The 17,695-nt window shown below is 52.5% G+C and overlaps 4 protein-coding genes across 4 annotated transcripts; 3 read left to right on the top strand and 1 right to left on the bottom strand.

The window, feature by feature from the left end:
- Positions 1–238: 238 nt before the first annotated feature.
- On the bottom strand, positions 239–2,320 carry CSUI_002646 (translationally-controlled tumor). Its single transcript, XM_068062846.1, has 3 exons — positions 2,014–2,320; positions 1,423–1,489; positions 239–1,125 (listed from the first exon to the last, which is right to left on the bottom strand). Exons 1-3 carry the CDS (start codon positions 2,303–2,305, stop codon positions 771–773), a joined length of 714 nt encoding a protein of 237 aa, XP_067925182.1. The 5' UTR covers positions 2,306–2,320; the 3' UTR covers positions 239–770.
- Positions 2,321–2,429: 109 nt separating this feature from the next.
- CSUI_002645 (seryl-trna) lies at positions 2,430–4,749 on the top strand. Its single transcript, XM_068062845.1, has one exon. It carries the CDS (start codon positions 2,504–2,506, stop codon positions 4,340–4,342), a length of 1,839 nt encoding a protein of 612 aa, XP_067925181.1. The 5' UTR covers positions 2,430–2,503; the 3' UTR covers positions 4,343–4,749.
- A 1,078-nt stretch (positions 4,750–5,827) lies between these two features.
- On the top strand, positions 5,828–8,954 carry CSUI_002644 (uncharacterized protein). The gene has a single exon (XM_068062844.1). The coding sequence runs from the start codon at positions 6,908–6,910 to the stop codon at positions 8,036–8,038; it is 1,131 nt and encodes a 376-aa protein (XP_067925180.1). The 5' UTR covers positions 5,828–6,907; the 3' UTR covers positions 8,039–8,954.
- A 2,350-nt stretch (positions 8,955–11,304) lies between these two features.
- Positions 11,305–17,412, top strand: CSUI_002643 (sag-related sequence protein srs59b). The gene is made up of 7 exons (XM_068062843.1): positions 11,305–12,064; positions 12,168–13,210; positions 13,747–13,904; positions 14,347–15,143; positions 15,242–16,003; positions 16,271–16,400; positions 16,509–17,412. Exons 4-5 carry the CDS (start codon positions 14,552–14,554, stop codon positions 15,697–15,699), a joined length of 1,050 nt encoding a protein of 349 aa, XP_067925179.1. The 5' UTR covers positions 11,305–12,064; positions 12,168–13,210; positions 13,747–13,904; positions 14,347–14,551; the 3' UTR covers positions 15,700–16,003; positions 16,271–16,400; positions 16,509–17,412.
- Positions 17,413–17,695: the final 283 nt, after the last annotated feature.

The raw sequence follows: 17,695 nt of genomic DNA, 5'->3' as shown, positions 1-17,695 counted from the left end.
ATCGCGGCACCGACATATTGATCTGTTCCTCGCTAGAGTGTGGGCCGTCGTTGGCAGCGGTCACGTACCGTGTAACCGTATCTACGCGTCTCTCGAAGTCTGGCCGCCGCCTTGGTGTTTTGTTCCGGATGAGACACTGAGCAAGGCCCATCCGCTGTTACTAAATCGAAACCTACGCCCGAGTGTAAACTTCAGGCCTCCAGGTCCACTCATAAGCTACTCACAGTAACGCTTACGGCGTTGAGTGATACCGCTCGAGTTACCACGGGCACCGCCGGCCCCGTCATTCACAGTCATGCTGAAATTCCCCGGGTGATTTCGTTCACAATGCGAGGTTTCGAGACAACATACACTAAGAACGGTCCGGAAAAAGTTACATGGAGGTTAACACACTTCGCAGACGATCACTAGTGCCCGACACGCGTTTCGCTTGCCCCCCCCGCTAGCTGCACGGGGGTTTGTAGCAGAGGGCACTCCGCACACTACGAATCCCGCTTCGGTAACTCAAGGTTTCCCACCCCTGCTGGCAGGTTCTGCGCCAACAGAGAACATTCGTTTACCGGTTTCTGCAGGACAGAACGCTTGTCCACAGCTGCCTAGACGCCACAGATTGGTTACGCTTCTCCGGCAAACTCTCGTGCTGCGGTGGGCGATTCCCACCGCATGCACACTGGGAGCGCGACATCACGAATCCGTCGTGCCAGCAACTGTCAACATTTCAAGCCATTATCAGCCTCCAACTATTGAAAGACACTATTCACTACTGTTCATTAATATTTCTCTTCTTTCAGGCCGTCCTTGATGTAGATGAGCCGGGGAGCCTCCTCGCCATCCTTGTAGTAACCGAAGACGACCCCAGCCTCACAGTCCGCGCTTTCTCCGAGGAAGAACTGAAAATCGTCGAACTGACCGAGGATTTTCTTGACTAGCGCCTGACCACCACTCATGAACTTCTCTACACGATCTGGTTGGCTCTTCTCCAAGTGTCCTTTGACACGTTGCATGTAACCCTTAATGTAAGTCCCGAACTCCTTCTTCGAGAAGGGAGTCTCTTGGAGACGGAAGGCGTCTACGACGTCGATCACTGTCTCGGTGGCGCTATCCACACCGCCGCCATCTTCTTCACTGTACACAGGAAGACAACACCAATACGGGTCTTGCTCAACATCTGCCGATGCACCGAACCTCGTGGCGACGGTAGCGATTTCCCGCCCTGTTGACCGTTCTCCACAGTAAACTGGGACTGGAAAGGCATGGGGAGAAAGGTAGAGGCCAGACCGTAGCAAAGCGGGCTCCCACAGGAAACACAAACTAACAGTATCATCGTATGCGGTTCACCGTACTTCGCAGGCACAGCTATAGACTGCACGGTCTGTACTCGCAATTTCTCTCATCCAGGAAATGCAGAGCCTCCTTGTTTACCTGTTGTCGGCAATGCCATAGTCCTCCGCACCCTTTGTAACGCGTTTTGTTTTGACTTCAAATGCAACTGTACGCAAGAGCAGGAACCAGAACGCAATATACGAAGAAAATGCAAACCGCGACAGCCCACCAGTACCTCTCCGGAAACCAGTCCAGCGCACCGGCAGCAATCAGAACACTGGGTGGTGCCAACAGAAGAAAACGAAGCTGAAGAAGAACGAAGGAGATACTTGTCGGACAGGAACTCTACGGCTGGAACAAGACCCGAACGGACACCACCACCAGGTGCTTCGCTACAGCAAGAAAAAGACTGTGGGACGTATCATAGACAAGCTCGGACAACACGCGAGAACCTGACTCCCGGCGGCGCTACCAAACGTGGTATTCTCTCAGAGGGAAATGAAGAGGAAAAAATGAAACGTCGTCGTCCGCGCCCGTTTGTCTTGAAACTTGCCACCACCGCCCCCCACTCTCCGTCACGCGACTACAGGATCTCGCACGCACGAGCCGGCACGAGTCTAAAGCTTCTGCCACTTTGAGAAGCTGGCTGTCGGCCTTTCAAGAGCGCAGGTATATGAAGAAGCCTCTCACCATCGAGAAGGTCTGCATCCCCCATCGGGGCCTCCTGCTGGTAGGAATCAGAGCAGAGCTCATCTCCAGTGAACACGTCCTTGAAGACCTTCATTTTGCGGAGGCGTAGAGACGACAAAAAGAACGCCGGAGTGGGGAAGATAAATTGACGAGAAAAGAAAAAAACGAAGAAGACTGGTGGACCCTCCTGCAAGCCTTCGCGCGAGGAAGAGACATGAAAGCGTAAAGCAGGAAACGACACCAGTGCGGGGGAGTGTGGTCGGTGGGAGATTCGCTTTCTGTTCTGCCTCATCGAACTGCATGTTAATGAACTGTAGCGAAGCGTGAAACGATTTAGTGACGGTTCGGCTTATGATAGGCAACGGCTGGAAGCAGCATGCCGATAGAGCCCCAGCTGGCGGGTGAAACCCCCCGGTGTTCCCTTTGATTGTAGACTGGGCAAAGAAGATCTACAGATACCTTTCGCGTTTTTTTGGATCGAGGAAACGCTATGTGTTCACTTGCTCATTGTCCGTCCGTACTGGCTTTCGCTGTTTCATCGAATCCCTCTCCACAAACGCGCTGTTGTCTCCTGTGCGTTGCGGGCGGGTCCCTTCTCCAGCCGTTCCCGGTTGCCACACAAGTTTGGAGCTTCGATACGTTCGCACATCTCGTCTCTTTGTCTTCTGAGCTGTCCGGCAGGCATTTGCCGTCCATCTTTGTCCGTGTATTTCGAGACTACACTTCGTGTGTCTTATTTTCGTACCACCTCGTGTATACGTTGCGTTCTCTCTACAAGTCTCTAGAACGTCTGTGCTCCACCGGCCTTTTCTCCGTCCGGGTGCCAAAGTGTTTCACCCCTCGGTCCGTGTGTCCCGTTCTTTCTTTGACAATGCCGATCGATGTGAATCTTTTGCGCGCGGAGAAGGGCGGTGACCCGGCGCTGGTGAGGGAGAGTGAAATTCGGCGTGGCCGTGATTCCGTTGTAGTCGACGAGGCGGTGGCGGTTGATAAACAGTGGCGTGAGAGTTTGTTTCAGTTGGAGCAGCTAAAGAAAGACTTGAATGCGGTGAACAAGGATATCGGACAGAGAAAGAAGAAGGATTCTAAAGACCCGTGCGCAGATCTCTTGGAGAAAAGTGGGGAACTGAAGCGGCGGCTTCCTGATGTTGAGGCAGCAGCAACAGAAGCGGAGGAGAAACGTGAGAGCTTACTGCATCGCATTGGAAATATCGTCCATAAATCAGTCCCAGTGTCTAACGATGAAGCTAACAACCTAGTAGTAAAGACGTGGGGAACATTTGATCGCTCAGTACAGATCGATGGTACCCCTGGACGCATGCACCATCATCAGTTACTTGCGAGACTAGGTGGCGTCGATTTCAAGAAAGGTGTCGAGGCGGCAGGCCACCGAGGCTACTTCCTCAAGGGCGCGGGAATGTTATTAAATATGGCTTTGGCTCAGTATGGAATATCCTTTCTCATACGTCGCGGCTATACCCCAGTTCAGCCTCCGTTTTTCATGCGTAAGGAGGTAATGGCACGTGCTGCAGAGCTCAAGGACTTCGAGGAGACACTGTACCGCATACCTTGTTCCGGTGGCGCACATGCAGGTGAGGCGGACAAGAAGAATGAGGGCAATGCCAAAGGAGACAAGAAGATGGATGATCGCGATGATTTGTTCTTGATTGCCACCTCAGAACAGCCATTATGTGGTCTTCACCGCGGTGAAACTCTGGAAGAACGCGAACTCCCCATCAGATATGCCGGCTATAGTTCGTGCTTCCGAAAGGAAGCAGGGGCTCACGGGAAGGATTGCTGGGGTATTTTCCGCGTCCATCAGTTTGAAAAAGTGGAGCAGTTCTGTATCACGACTCCGGATAAGTCTTGGGAAATGCATGAAGAAATGATTGCGACAGCTGAAGAATTCTACCAAAGTCTCGAACTACCCTATCGTGTAGTATCGATCGTTTCAGGGGCACTCAATGATGCGGCTGCCAAGAAGTATGATCTAGAAGCATGGTTTCCCGGCTATGCTGATTATCGTGAACTTGTTTCTTGCTCAAACTGTACGGACTATCAAGCACGCGCTCTTGACATACGCCTAGCACAGAAAACAGGCAAAGGAGGAGAAAAACATGAAAAGACACATGTGCATATGCTGAATGCGACTCTTGTCGCTACACAGAGATGCCTCTGCTGTATACTTGAAAACTATCAGACACCTACTGGTGTCAAAGTCCCTCGGGTTCTAGTTCCGTTTATGGGTGGTACCGAGTTTCTTCCATTTGTTGAGGGGGGAGGTGCGGATGAAGCTACCGATGGAAAAAGAGAATCGGGTAGCAAGTAAAATATCTTCTTGTCCTCGGCTTTTCGTACCTGTCCGTACTTCACGACAACTATTGTTAACCTGGAAGACGACGGTAGAGGGAAGGGAGGCAGGTCAGTAGTAGTCTTGAAATTGCTGCTGCAGTTGTACCAGTTAGGGTTACGAAGAAAGAAAAGGGTAAACAACACGACGTAGGGCGTTCTGTCTCTGACTCGAAACGACTCTGCCGGAAAGGTCAGCGCCCTCGCGCTGATACTGGAAAGAGTGTGATTTTCTATCAGATGAGCAGTCTGTGCGTGTCTTCATCTGTTGTGTCCATTTTTTCCAACAATGCTGAGTGCTTGGGTGTGTCGCCCATATCTGCGCAGCTTCATTGATGTACCACATCTGCGGCCATACACAGACGGTCCGTCTCGTTGAAAGGGGGGCACTCCGACCTTTTTTTCCGGTGTCGTGTTCATCAGTCTCAATTGGATACGGACGAACTCCGAGTGCCATCGGTGCTCTCCTCAAGAATGGGCTGTTCTCAAGCGATCCAGTGCGATTGGCTGTCCCCTATCACCGAAGCAAAAGTGCTCCTCTGTGAAGACGGAACGATGCTGAGCTCCAAGTCCATGGCAGCTCAGGAGCGTTCACACGCAGTTGCGTGGGAGCACGCGGCAGCCCAGATTCAGATGGTGGGCATGGACACGAGCTAGGAGGGATGGGGAAGATGTCAAAGAGACCGCAAACAGCAGCACGCGCTCATGTTCTTGCCAGCTGTAGCATTCCATAGAGGGGTGTAGTCTTACTGTGTCTTCTTAGTTCGAGTGCTTCAGTTGTAGGATAAGGGTATCCGACATTGCCTGATCTGTACAAGCTAACACATTTGCGCAGTTAGATTGAGTCGAAGTCCCACGGGAAAATCAGGGTCCGGCCTCCAAGCTAAAAGAACTGAGCTCTCTGTGCGAGTAGCCGTCGTCCTCCTGCTGTTCGAACCGGAACTGCAACAACACGAGTTCCTGCTTCTGCGCGGACGCCTGCACACATGCTCGGACTAGCGTGAATCTGTCGCAACCTTTCGGAAAGTGAAATCCGTTAGCTGGTGACTGCAGTCGGCTAAAGCTGTGAACACCGCTGCGGACCGCCGTGCCAACGGATTCTTTTTGGTTTCGTTTCTCGGGCTATTTGCAAGCCAAAGATCAGAAACTTGAACAGCAACGTTACACCCAAGACCGGTCTCATTCTGCAACGACGACGCCACACGAGCGACGCGCTTGACCCGACTGTAGCCGTCGTGCGGGAGTCAGAGACGTCTTGGGAAGCAGTTGTTAGCGAAGGTTTCTGGCCAGTCAGATTCGTATTTTTCTAGAATCAACGAGGCTTTCGTTGCTTGTTATGCGTTCACTCGGCAGTCGTCAGGCAGTTGTTGCCTGCTGGTCTCAATGACCGCCAACTCATCTCCGTCTGCATGCGTCTCGCCTTTGTTGCCATGTCTTCACTCGACCGCTGTAACCTGTTTCTCCTCTCACCGTTCTCCTTTATTTCTCCAGTTCCTACTGTCGGAGACGTTCGCTCTCGTTAAGCGAAGCCCTAGCCTCGGTCCCCGATCTTCAGGTAACGCGGGCCGTACAGCCCATCAGTAGAAGTATGCCAGGAACTGGCGTTGCGTGAGTAACTCGTCTGCTGCGTTCTTTTTTTCACGCACTCGCATTGGCTGCACCTGTAACGCATTCCGTGTGGACCACTTTTCTCTGTATTGCTCTTGCGCGAAATCCTGGACTAACATGTCCGTCTTTTTGGCTCTCAGGAGAAGTACCGCAGTCAGCCATGCCTGGGAAAACACCAAGTCTTCCTTCGAAAGACTTCTTCGAGTTACGCTTGGACCGTAGATTCGTCTGCTCTGCGGAGAAAAACTGTGACAGAGGTGCCAACTCTTTCGGAGGTGTTCATAATAACACGTGACTTAGGCGGCTTTTTTGCTTCCTCGCAAGAACCCCGCCGTTTGAGTTTTCACGGGCTGGTCTCTCCGAGGAGACGTTGAGAGGTCTTCTTCGGCTTCTCGCACTCTCCTGCAGTTCATTCACTTTCCTTTCTCGCGATTCGGTCTCTACTCTTTCTTCACATAGTTTCGCCTAGGCTGGCTCCGAGTTATTTCATCGGCAAGTCTTCCGGTTCCTCGGTCGAGAGGTGCGACAGTCCCACTTATGATGGAACGACAGCTCCCCCGTCTGCAAGGTTGTTCAGGCCTTGGGTTCCGATATCGGTGCTTGTCCTTTTCTTTTTTTTCTTTTGCTGACTTACAAGAAAACCAGGCAAGAGCTTTCTGTTGTTGCTTGGTCTACCACATCGGCACTTTCCTTGTCCGCAAATAGTCCAAGCTTTTTTCTCTCCAGGGAGTGTGTGCTTATCTCACTTCGTTTCTTTCTCTCCTGGAAGTCTAGCAGAGGATGTACTGGCATTTCATGTGAATTTTCGTGTCCGATGTTTTCTTTTGTCAGGATCATTTCTCTACACTTTGAGTGAGTGTTTAGTTTATGAGAATTTCACATAACCCCTCTTCTCCCGTTCTGTTTCGAGTTTTTGTGTAGTACTTTCTTTCTCAAAATGAGGGTCGCTTCGCCTGCCTCTGCTCCTTATCATACTGAGGCGTCAGGCCGGTCTTCGGGACAGCCGGCCGTTCAGCAGATCCAACCGACTTCTCACTCTTCCTATGCTTCGCGTAGACCTGATACTTCCCCTTCTTCTCTTTCGTTTCCTCCAGTTGATTCTACCGTTGCTTCTTCGTCCCCTCGAAGTTCCTCGCTGTCTTCCTCTTCTGTTGTTCCTTCATCAGTCATAGGAGATTCCGGTCCCCCGCCTCCTCTTTCTTTTGTCTCGTCTTTATCTCCATCTACTGCCTCTCCCGCGTTATCATTTACTTCTTCCGTCTCCACAGCATCATCTGTTTCGACACGAGCCACGTTCAGGCAGCTCCTGGCGCAAGTCGAGTGGCAGCTAGCATCTTTGACTGAGCTAAGTTGCACTGTACGTACACGGGGTTTTGGGACTCCTTCATCATCTCTCTCATTTGAAGAGGCAAAAGAAACGTTTGAAACACTTCGGACAGATACATTCTCTTCATTAGATAGAGCGAACCGTCTTCTACGGCAGCTCCGTGTGGTTTCTTCTACCTCTTCCTCGTCGGCAAGTTCTTCAGCCTGTTCCCCAGCACAACTAAGACACTTTGAGAATCTCTTTCTCTCTCTCAAGACCGAATGTGTTGGGGTTTGTGAGAGCATTTCTATGTCACTTGATAGAGCGGCTCTGCTGCATGGGCCTCTATCATCCGGTCCTTCTGATAAAGAAGGGGATAAAAAAGACAAGGACGAAGAAGATGATGAATCTCAAGCTGCTATATTCTATTCCCGCAAGGAGGCTGAGCATTTACAAGAGAGCAACCGCATGCTCTCATCGATTCTTCAAGCTGGGTCAAATGCTCTGCATGCATTGAGGAAACAGAAGGCCGTAGTTCGAAGTATGAAAGGAAAAGTTCATGAACTGAGTTCTCAAGATACGGCAGCCATTACGGGACTTCTTGGACGTATTGAATGGCATGGAAAGAAGCAAAAACTGATTCTTGCTTTTGTCATTGCGTTCTGTGTGTGTCTCTCTTTCTTGTGGATCACTCGAGGCCACTCTGCTGCCACGTCTGCTTCAACTGGCGGAGCAGACTCATCACCTTCTTCTTCTCGGTAGCAGGAAAGCTCATCATACACCAACAGCAAGAGAATAGTTGAAGAAGAAAAGGCGACAGAACGTGAATAGAAAAAAAAAGACGAGGGCATGAGTGAGTAACGGAGGAATGTGCAAGAGGTAGAAGGGGACAGTGATTCTGTTGAAATGTAGACAGAAAGAAAGCGAGAAGGATCGGCTCAATTGCGCAGGCAGTTTTTTCGTTCCATTTCGAAGCTATCAAGAGATGGGGGCAGTATGGAGTACTCTGGTAGTGTGGAAATCGGAAGCTGCAAGGGATGGCAAGGAGAGCGATGAGATAGGTGAGAAGAAGGAAAGAATCTGGTGAAACCGGAGACTCCCAAGAAGATTGACAGCGAAGAGAACGGTGGAGGTAGGATCTCTTGTGGTGTCTAGCGGCAGGATGAAAGGGAAGTTTGTTCAGACGCGAGAGAGAGACCGATCAAACTCGAACACTGATCGGAAGAGAAGGCTTATGAGAGAGGACAGGATCGGTTGCTATGAAAGAGACTCTCTTCAATGAGGTCCCGTGTCATTCGGTATCTCCTCTCATTCCTTGGATGATCTCTCTAGTTAAGGGGACGTCTCTTCTATCTTCAGAAGGAGAGACCGTGCATTCCTCACTTTTTTTATTTCTTTCATCATAGAAGACAGCGATGCTTATTGTGTTTCTATCAGCCGTCTTCTTGTTGGGTATGCTGAGCTTAGCTCCAGCTTCTCTGTAGCTGGAAAGAACGATCTCGTCATTCGCAAGAGAGTCGGAAGTTGTTCCACTGTAGACATTCCAGGCCATTGTTTTTGTCGTTAATGCGTACCTTCAGTAACGACAGCGTGTGTTCTTTCTCTTGTCAGGTCTTTTGTCTGACGTCTTTTGAAATAGAAACTTCTGTTTCTGGCTATAAGGGGACATTGATGGAAAGGGCCCACCCCAGGAGAAACCGAACGAAAAGGTGGAAGCTGCATTAGACTATGACGCAGTCGGAGTTTCGAGTCTGCACAGGTCTGTAGTTCAAGACAAAAGAGTTGTTCTGGGCTGGTTTGGCCGGTTCGGGGGAAGAACCTAGATTTGGTGTCTCCCTCGTGATTCTTGTAGGTATTAGTTGGCCAACATGGCGATACGGAGACATCTAGACCGTACCAGGCACGAAAAGCAGAACGGCGTGCCGTCAGTGGCAAGGTAGAAACTGAAGGTGGGAGGAGTTCACGTCTTACACGTGGTGGTGGATCTTTCATTTGGGGCGCTCGCCTCTCTCAGGAACCATAGCGGAAAAACGCACGTCACTGCCCGATACCCAAGACGTAAAGTGAGCTGCGCACGCACGCTCAGCGCCGATGAGAACCGTCAGGCATGCGTACCTTGGAGAACTCGGGGTTCGTTTGCCGGCGACACTTCGCCCGGAGTTGAACAAGTAAACATGCAAAAGAAACACGGAATCTCTAGATAGCGAACGAAACACCCCCGTCACGCTTTCTCTCCAGAGGGTGCCAGTCGGTTCGATATAGAGCTTGCAGTACTGCGGGGAGCTTTCTAGAACACAAACCAGACCTCGGCAATGCAAGGAGACGTGCGATTGCCGCATCTTCCCCGCTTCAGACTTCACTGTCTCCTCGGGGTGTAGGTAGCACGTGGAGAGGCTATACACCAGCAGGAATCAGAAAAGAAAGAAGGGTCGAGGCCCTGTGAGGACTGGCTGCCCGCGCCCACCTTCTGATGGAGAGGCGGACTTTCATGCCGACGCTTCACTGCGCGCCCACTGTTGTTCCCTACCTCACCACTCCGTACGCATTGTAGCAGGCGTACTTCCTTTCGACATCTGTGCCGTCTTGGTGGCTAGTCTCTGCTGAGACTTTGTCGTGGGAGGAGTTGTATAATACGTTGCTCGAATCAGGTCAGTTCGACGAGCAACCTTTCTGGAGCAGCACTCCCTGTTGCCCTCGTTCGGAGTGTTGGTCCCACGCGCATCTGAGGACCGGCAACTGTAGATTCTCAGTCTTCCGTATTCGGATAGCTAAGAGCTTCTGCTCCTGGGAGTGAGCATCCCCCGACAGTTGGCGTGACTTGATCTCTGACGCTGAGCTACTTCGGAGATTAGCTGAGGAGCTGGCCTTCTCTCTAACTGAAAACATTTTTGATGATGAAAACGCTGACTGGAAGACAGCTTTGTTCTCAGGAGGTGCCAGATGACCAGTTTCGCGGTAGCGAGTTTCTTCTAGAATTGCTTCTACAAGGCCCGGCTACGCCGCGTGCCAGTGATGTTCTGCATACTTACTCGCGAAACTTAAAAGCGAAAGGCCACACAAATATGCAGCAGTGGTGCCAAACTGGCAACAGGTCTGGCTTTTTTTTTCGTCTCTCGACAATTGCAAACCGAAATCCAAGCTCGTGTTATCATCGTCACTTGGTTTCGACCAATCTTTTCACGAGCCAAAGTATGGAACCTCTTGAGCATTTCACTTTTACTTCTGCGGTGAGCATTATCTCCTGGTTGTCGAGGACGCTGCTTCCACCTTGGTGAGTCCGGCAGGGGCACGGATGCGCACCTGAAGAGTGCCGGAGGGGTTCGCGGCCTTCACCGGACAAAAACAACGGGACCCAGGAACAGAAATGCAATCACGTTTCTCGGCGATAGGTAAAACAGGTGAGTCGATAGCTGAATCGTCTCCCCCTGTAGGGGAGGCGGATGCCTCGTGAGAAGGTTGCTAGCGAGCTGGGTCTTGCGAGATATCGGCTGTGAAGCAGGTTCCTGTTTGAGAACGGGCCACCCCCATGCAACTATTACGGACCCCAGAAGCCAGCAGCAACTGGACAGCTTGAAGGCAAGCGGTGAGTCAATCGGACGAACTATGGTTGGGACGATGTAGAATAAGGCGTGACTAGCCGCCTCAGCAAAGATAAGGCCACACAATTTGAATAGTCCCCGGGGTTGGAGCTACACCCTACTTTCACTCGCCTCCTTCGGCCAATTTTTCTCGCCGCGGATCCTTGCCACCTGCCTGCCTGTTAGCCCAACTTCAAACAAGCGAAATGGCACTCCGTTTATGGGAGGTATCAGAGGAGAACCGCAATTTTTACCAGACAGAGAGAGGCACTACGTTACGTTGTGGAGCGAGCAAGTCCTGCCACCCCGGGCCGGACCGCCGCAGCGCCGGCGCGGGGTTCCCGTGTGTCGTCAGCCAGTCTACCCGGGCGGGTGATGTCCCCGCGCTGTCCCATCGGAAACGTGTGTGTGTGTGTGTCTTGTGTGTGTGTGGCCCACCTCTTCGTGTCGCGTGAGGTCGCTCCTTGCTGAGCTCTTTCGACTCACAGGGAAGAACTCAGTGAACAGCTTAAGTACTCAAGCCAGATTCGTCTAACCGACGACTATTTCATCTGTTTAGGACAGCGTAGTCGAGCGGTCGGGCTGTGTTTGTCAGGGCCTGCTCCCGGACAAGCGCCACGGCGTACAACGTCCTGTTGACCACTTTTCTACAGTCTTCATCTATACTGAGTTATGGACCGTCCTTACTTCTCCCGGCCGGCCATTATCGCCCTGGCGGTGATAATTTCAGGCCTTTTTTTCACTGAAGCGTCAAGGCTTGCCGACATATCCGCTTCTGGTGCGAGCGTACTCTTGAAGGTTCTGGAGAACAGCCAGTCTCTGGAGTCTGCTCAGGACAAGCCCAGCGAGTGCAAAGAAAAGACAGCAGCGAACCAACCGACGACGACGGTGACTATTGCCGAAAAGACGCTGCAAGCGAAGTTTGCCTGTGGAGGCAACTTTACAGGTGGAATGGTCCCCGATCTTGCAAAGCACGCCAATACGTGCTGCAAGAACCCGGCCTGCAACACCGGAGAGCAGGTCGAGCTTTCTAGCGTTCTTGGTGTAGACGGCAAAGCCGAGAGTAGCGACCACACGGTCACAATAACCCTGGCTAAGGTGCCCGATGCTATGCGAGGCGAGACGTTTTATTACAAATGCAAGACCGCGAGTAGAGCCCTAGAAGATTACTGCTTGGTCGCGGTGCGGCTGCCCGGTCCCCTGGCAGACAGTAAGCCTATCGACGCTCAACCTCCGCGTCCGACCTGTGAGAGCACGCTCCACTCTGCAATACTTGCTGCAAACTGTAAGGTGCGTTTGTTTATTCCTTACAGATGACTGTGCAATCGACCGGACTGTCGCGCTGTCGCTTTCGGCGCCCCAGACGACCGCGGAGTTCAAATGTAGCGGGAAGCTGGAAAAGAGTCCCTACGTGGTTAAAACAGGTGATGTATGCACCGACGAACTGGCGGAGAACCCGATCCTACAGCTGGGTGAGGCCAACTCGGTAGGCGATACTAACACTCTTGGCGTTGCGGAGCTCCCCGACGCAACGACGAAGTTATGCTACAAGTGTGTGTATGAAGACGTGCCGAAGCTATCGAACACCACGCAAAAAGAGAAGAGGACCTGCAGTGTGATGGTGACAGTTACCGGCAGGGGTACGCCAACCCCAGGGGGTAGTGAAACGTCTACGAGTACATCTTCAACAAGTGCCGCATCCATCGCTTATAAAACCCCCGGGGTCGTGGCTTCGGCCGTTGTCGCCCTCAGTGCACTTGCAGTCAATTGATGGAGTGCTGGCCTTTTTAGCAGTTGAGCACTCTGTCGAGGTCCCCACGCAGCTTGACCACCGGAGATCAAAAGACCGGTGTTCTGGTCTGTATTCTGGGCTAGTTGACAGGTTTTCGCGTGTTGGACAAGAGCGTAGCCTTCAGTCCTTCATACGTGATTCACGTAGGCGTCACCTGGCTAACACTGCAAAATGGAGACATTTGCAGCGTTACCATGTACGTATAGCCGAACGCCGTACCATCAATGACGATTTAGAAACCGAAGGTGGGAGGAGTTCACGTCTTACACGTGGTGGTGGATCTTCGATCTTGGGCGCTCGCCTCTCTCAAAAACCATAGCGCAAAAACGCACATCATCTCTGATAACCAAGCAGTAAAATGCGCTGCGCACGCACGTTCAGCGCCGATGAGAACCGTCGGACATGCGCACCTTGGAGAACTCGGGGTTGGTTTGCGGGCGACCCTCCGATCAGGCGAACTGATAAACATGCACGAGACCACGCAGTATCAACAGGTGAAGGCAAAAAGTGGGCTGAGGAAGGCACTTTCTCGATCCGGGCCGTGTACGCGCTCGTACAGCCGAAGTGAGGTTAGCTGGGGGCTGAGCTGACCTCTAACTGAAAATCTGTGATGATGATAACGGGACTGGAAGAAGTGTTGTTTTCAGATGTCACATCACCAGACTAACGCTGCCGACTTTGTGCCGGACTTGCTCGTGAGCAGGAGAGTTTTGAGTACCTTGTTGCAAAGCCGAATATCAAGAGGCGACAGGAAGAGGTAGCAGCGGTGCCTAACTGGCGGTAGATTGTCAGCTCTTCCCCTCTGGACGGTACACGAAAAGCAACCCCAGTTTTCTTATCACTCTGCCCAGGCCAACTTTTTCGGGAGTTAAGGCACACGCACCTCTTGGAGTGTTTGCGTTTTCAGTTGAGTGGCGAGCACTGTTTCCTGATCGCTCAGAACGGTGTTTCCACCTTACTGAGGATTCAGCAGGGGCCCCGATCCGCATCCGAGAATGGGGGGGTTCACGGCCGTCGCGGGACGGAAACAGCAGAACCGAGGATGCAAATGCCCCAAAATTCGCGTGACAGATATGTCGAGATGTGTCTGACTGTTACAGCGCCTGTCCCGCCCGGCGACATGGATATATCTTTCGAGGAGGGATCCAGCCAGCTGGGACTAATGATGGGTCTGCTGCACAACAGGTTCTGTTTGGAGAGGCGGGCAACTATCACGGCTCCAGGAGACGCCACGGGCTGGAGGGTGGGAAGATAAGTGGTGAGTCAATCGGATCAGCTGTGCAGACTTTGGACTAGCACAGTATAATGAATGACGACCCGCCAGCGTAGATGGCTCCGTAAGATTTCCGATATTACCCCGGAGCCGCGGCTACACCTCACTTTCAATCGCCACCTTCCGCGGGCAATGACCAATTTGGCCCGTTTATCAGTGAGTCTTGCCTTCCATCTGCCGTCTGATTCGATGAAAAGCAAGGGGAACCTTACCCAGTTGACGAGAAGTGCCAGCGAGAATCGCTTCTTTTATCAGAGACGGGAGCTACGTGGGAAGAAGGAAGTCCTGCCACCCCGGGCCCTGCGGTCGCAGCGCTGGGCAGCACCTCCCGTGTGCCGTCCAGCCGGTCTCCCGTAGATGCGTGGTCCTTAGCTTGTGCATTGGGCACTGTGTGTCTTGTGCGCGGGTCCCTCTGTTCTCCCGTCAGCACGTCGCCCCTTGCCAAGCTGTTTCGAGTCTCCAAGGCGGAACTAGTGAACAGTGCAGCTGCACAAGGTAGGTTCTCGAAAACGGAGTCGAGATTCCTCTGATCGAAGGCTATTTTCTCTGTCTCCAGAAACGTCGTGGCGTAGGCGCCCTGTTCGTTTCCTTGCTGCCGGTCAAGGATCGCGTCCTACAGCGGTCAGCTGGCCATGTTCTGCCGCGCCCATCTATGTCGCGGAATGGATCGTTCTTGGCTCTTTCTTTGGGCCATTATCGCCGTGGCGGTTATCACTTCGGACGCCTTGTTGACTGAAGCGTCAGGGCATGCTGAGGTAGCCGGCCCTGCCGCGAGTACGCCCGTAAAGGCTTTGGACAAAAGCCTGCGTCTGCAGTCTGCCCAGGGCAAGCAGGAAGAAGCGCAACCTGCTGCGAAGCTCGGGGAATGCAAAGTAAAGACCACAGGAGACCAGCCGACCGCGTCTGTGACGATTGACGAGAAGAGCTTGCAAGCAAAATTCACCTGTGGAGGCGAGTTTACTGGTGGAACTGTCCCCAATAGTTCCGAGCCCACCAAATGCTGCAAGAATGCAACCTGCGACCCAGCCAGTGATCAAGCCAACATTTCTGACGTTCTTGGTGTAGAAGGCAGAGCAGAGAACAACTCGCATGTCGTCACTGTAACCGTGGCTAAAGTGCCGGAAGCTAAGCGAGGCGCGAAGTTCTATTACAAGTGCACACACGCAAGCAAGGAAGGAGAATTCTGCTTGGTCATGGTGTCTCTTCCAGGTTCACTACCAAGCAGTAAGCCTGTAAAATCTAGCACTTGGCCTATGTCAGAATTGTCGGCGTTAGATAACTCCTCTCACGAACTGTGCTCTGCTCTGGTGAATCTCTTGCAGATGAATGTGCAATCGACAGGACTGTCGAGCTCTCTCTTCCCGCACCCCACACGACCGCGGTGTTCAAATGTAATGGCACATTGGCGGACAAGCCCGTTGAGGTCAAGACAGGCGATTCGTGCAGCGGAGAACCAACGAAGAGCGCGATTCTAACCCTGACTGGGGGGAAGAACGAAAGTCATGCCTACACGCTCGGTGTGGCGGAGCTCCCCGACACAACGACAAAGTTATGCTATGAGTGTGTGTATGAAGACGTGCCGAAGCTACCGAACACCACGGAAAAAGAGAAGAGGACCTGCAGTGTGATGGTGACAGTTACCGGCAGGGGTACGCCAAGCCCAGAGGGTAGCAAAACGTCTACCAGCACGTCCTCAACGAGTTCCGCATCCATCGCTTATAAAACCCTCGGAGTCGTGGCCTCGGCCGTTGTCGCCCTCAGTGCAGTTGTGGTCGACTGATGGGCTGCTGGATTTTTTTTGTTGCTGAGAAGGCACTGTCCGGTTCTTGACGCAGCACTTGCCGCGGTGCATGTTACACCGCGTAAATGCACTGCGGACGAGCACATTTCGATGTGCACGTGCATGTGATTGGAGAAGACGGCAAACACTATACGAATTGCAGCGGTGCTCTTTACTGACATGCGACTGACACCCGGTCAGCGACTGCTGGCAGAGGGACAGACCGGTAGTGGCGTCACCATCAGCCTCAAGGCGCGCCGACCTCCGAAACGAGCACTGCCAGCAATTCAAGGACAGCCAACGTGTAAGGCATTGGTAACTCTAGGAAGCAAAACACCTAAAGAAGAGCCGCATAGCTTGCAAGAGTAATCAGCTTGCCAGAGAAGAAAAGAGGAAATTTTGAGAAGGGAGAAACTTCTGGCTCGTACTTCTTTGCAAAAGAGGAACAGAGAAAGGCAAACTAGTTCCTTCTTTCCCCACTGGAGTGAGAAGGAAGAGGTTCGAGAGAGGGAGAGAATGTGTGATACGCTTGCAGCAACGATTGTTTTTCTCTCTGCTCTGCTCTCAATAGATCCCAGTCCTCCCCCCGGTCTGAAGAGGATTGCTGAGAGCAACTGAAGACTTGAACGCTCTCCGTTGAGCACACGCTGAAGCAGCCAACGGGCCTGGGACTCTCCGCGGGATGTCCTGGCAAAGAACAGGTAAGAAATCGAAGGCGACGAAAGACCAAGAGAGTGAAACCACAGGAACATGAGTTCGTGATCCGAGGCAAGCGACTATCTGTGGCTGCTGTGCACCTCGTTATGTAGGCTTTCCGGGGGAGAAAAAGCGCAAGAGAGCCGAGCCGGATCTCACACGGACTCTCCAACACTTGGCTAGCTCCAAGGCACGGGCGGAACGCGTACAATCGGACCAGACAGAGGAGAAAGCCGAGGAAGGCTGAAGAGCGGGCAGGCCCGATACAGCAAAAGGTTCTTTAGACACGGTTTCTGCAGATCAAAGCGACTCAATGATATTAGGGACCTACAGGAACAGCAGCTGGCCTTCTAGGAACTGAGGAAGAAGTCGAAGCTGCAAAACTTCCTCTCTACGGCATGCCTACACTGTGGCCGAGTCTTGACGCTCACCGGGCTGTCCCCTTCCTCGAGTTCGGCGGAAAAGCCGCACTCGCGCTTCTGACACAGCTTCAATTTCTGACACGCGTCCGGCCAAAATGCGGGTTTGTTTTCTTTCAGACCGAGTGAAAGCCGCAGCTGCGACGCTGTCGCCACATGGATTTGCGGGAGGTCCGTCTACACTAGTTTAAGAAACTGCAGCCTACAGGCCTTGCTGTACAGCAATACAGGCGCACTCGGAAACGACACTCCTCAGTAGTCATCCTGCTAATTCTTCTGATCCACGTTGGTTTCTAGGCCTCAAGCAGCCAGTCCGGCTGCTCTGCAGAAGCTTTCTGAGCAGGCGCGGGCTCGCGTATTGCACGCATCGACGCCTACTCCCACAGAGTGAAACAAGCCCAGTAGCTGGTTGAGAGATACTGACTCGCTTTGTGTTCGTCGATTACCATGGATTCGTCAGTCAGACGTTCGGAGCCCGATGCTGGCGTCTGGAGAGGAGTTGCGATGCCGCCAACGAGTGCTGGACTAACAAACACGGCAGCAAGTAGTGCCTGGGAAGATTTTTCCTGAGGAATGTGCCCGAATGAGTCTCCGTGGCCATTTTTCGCGGGTAATGTGAAAGGCCTTCCGGCGTCACAGCGAATTGCCAGCCGCGAACTTCACTCAAAATTTGACAGTCTGCACCATTTCTTTCGGTGTCGCGGTGGCTCTTTCGACCGGTAGCAGTAGACCGCCGAGCCGTTCAGAAAGGCGTCTTTCCCAGCATCTCCGCCTTGCTCCTCGGATACTGCGGAGACCTAAACTATTGGTGACACCGAATTTAAGGCCACGTCTCCTGTCCATTCGTGGAAGGGAGCTACACTCGCTGCGGTGACACTGGG

Source organism: Cystoisospora suis (genome assembly GCF_002600585.1).
Source record: "Cystoisospora suis strain Wien I chromosome Unknown contig_1096, whole genome shotgun sequence".
NCBI classification, from domain to species: domain Eukaryota; phylum Apicomplexa; class Conoidasida; order Eucoccidiorida; family Sarcocystidae; genus Cystoisospora; species Cystoisospora suis.
Note: the sequence above shows the minus strand (reverse complement) of the source record. Positions and strands in the feature narration are given on the sequence as shown.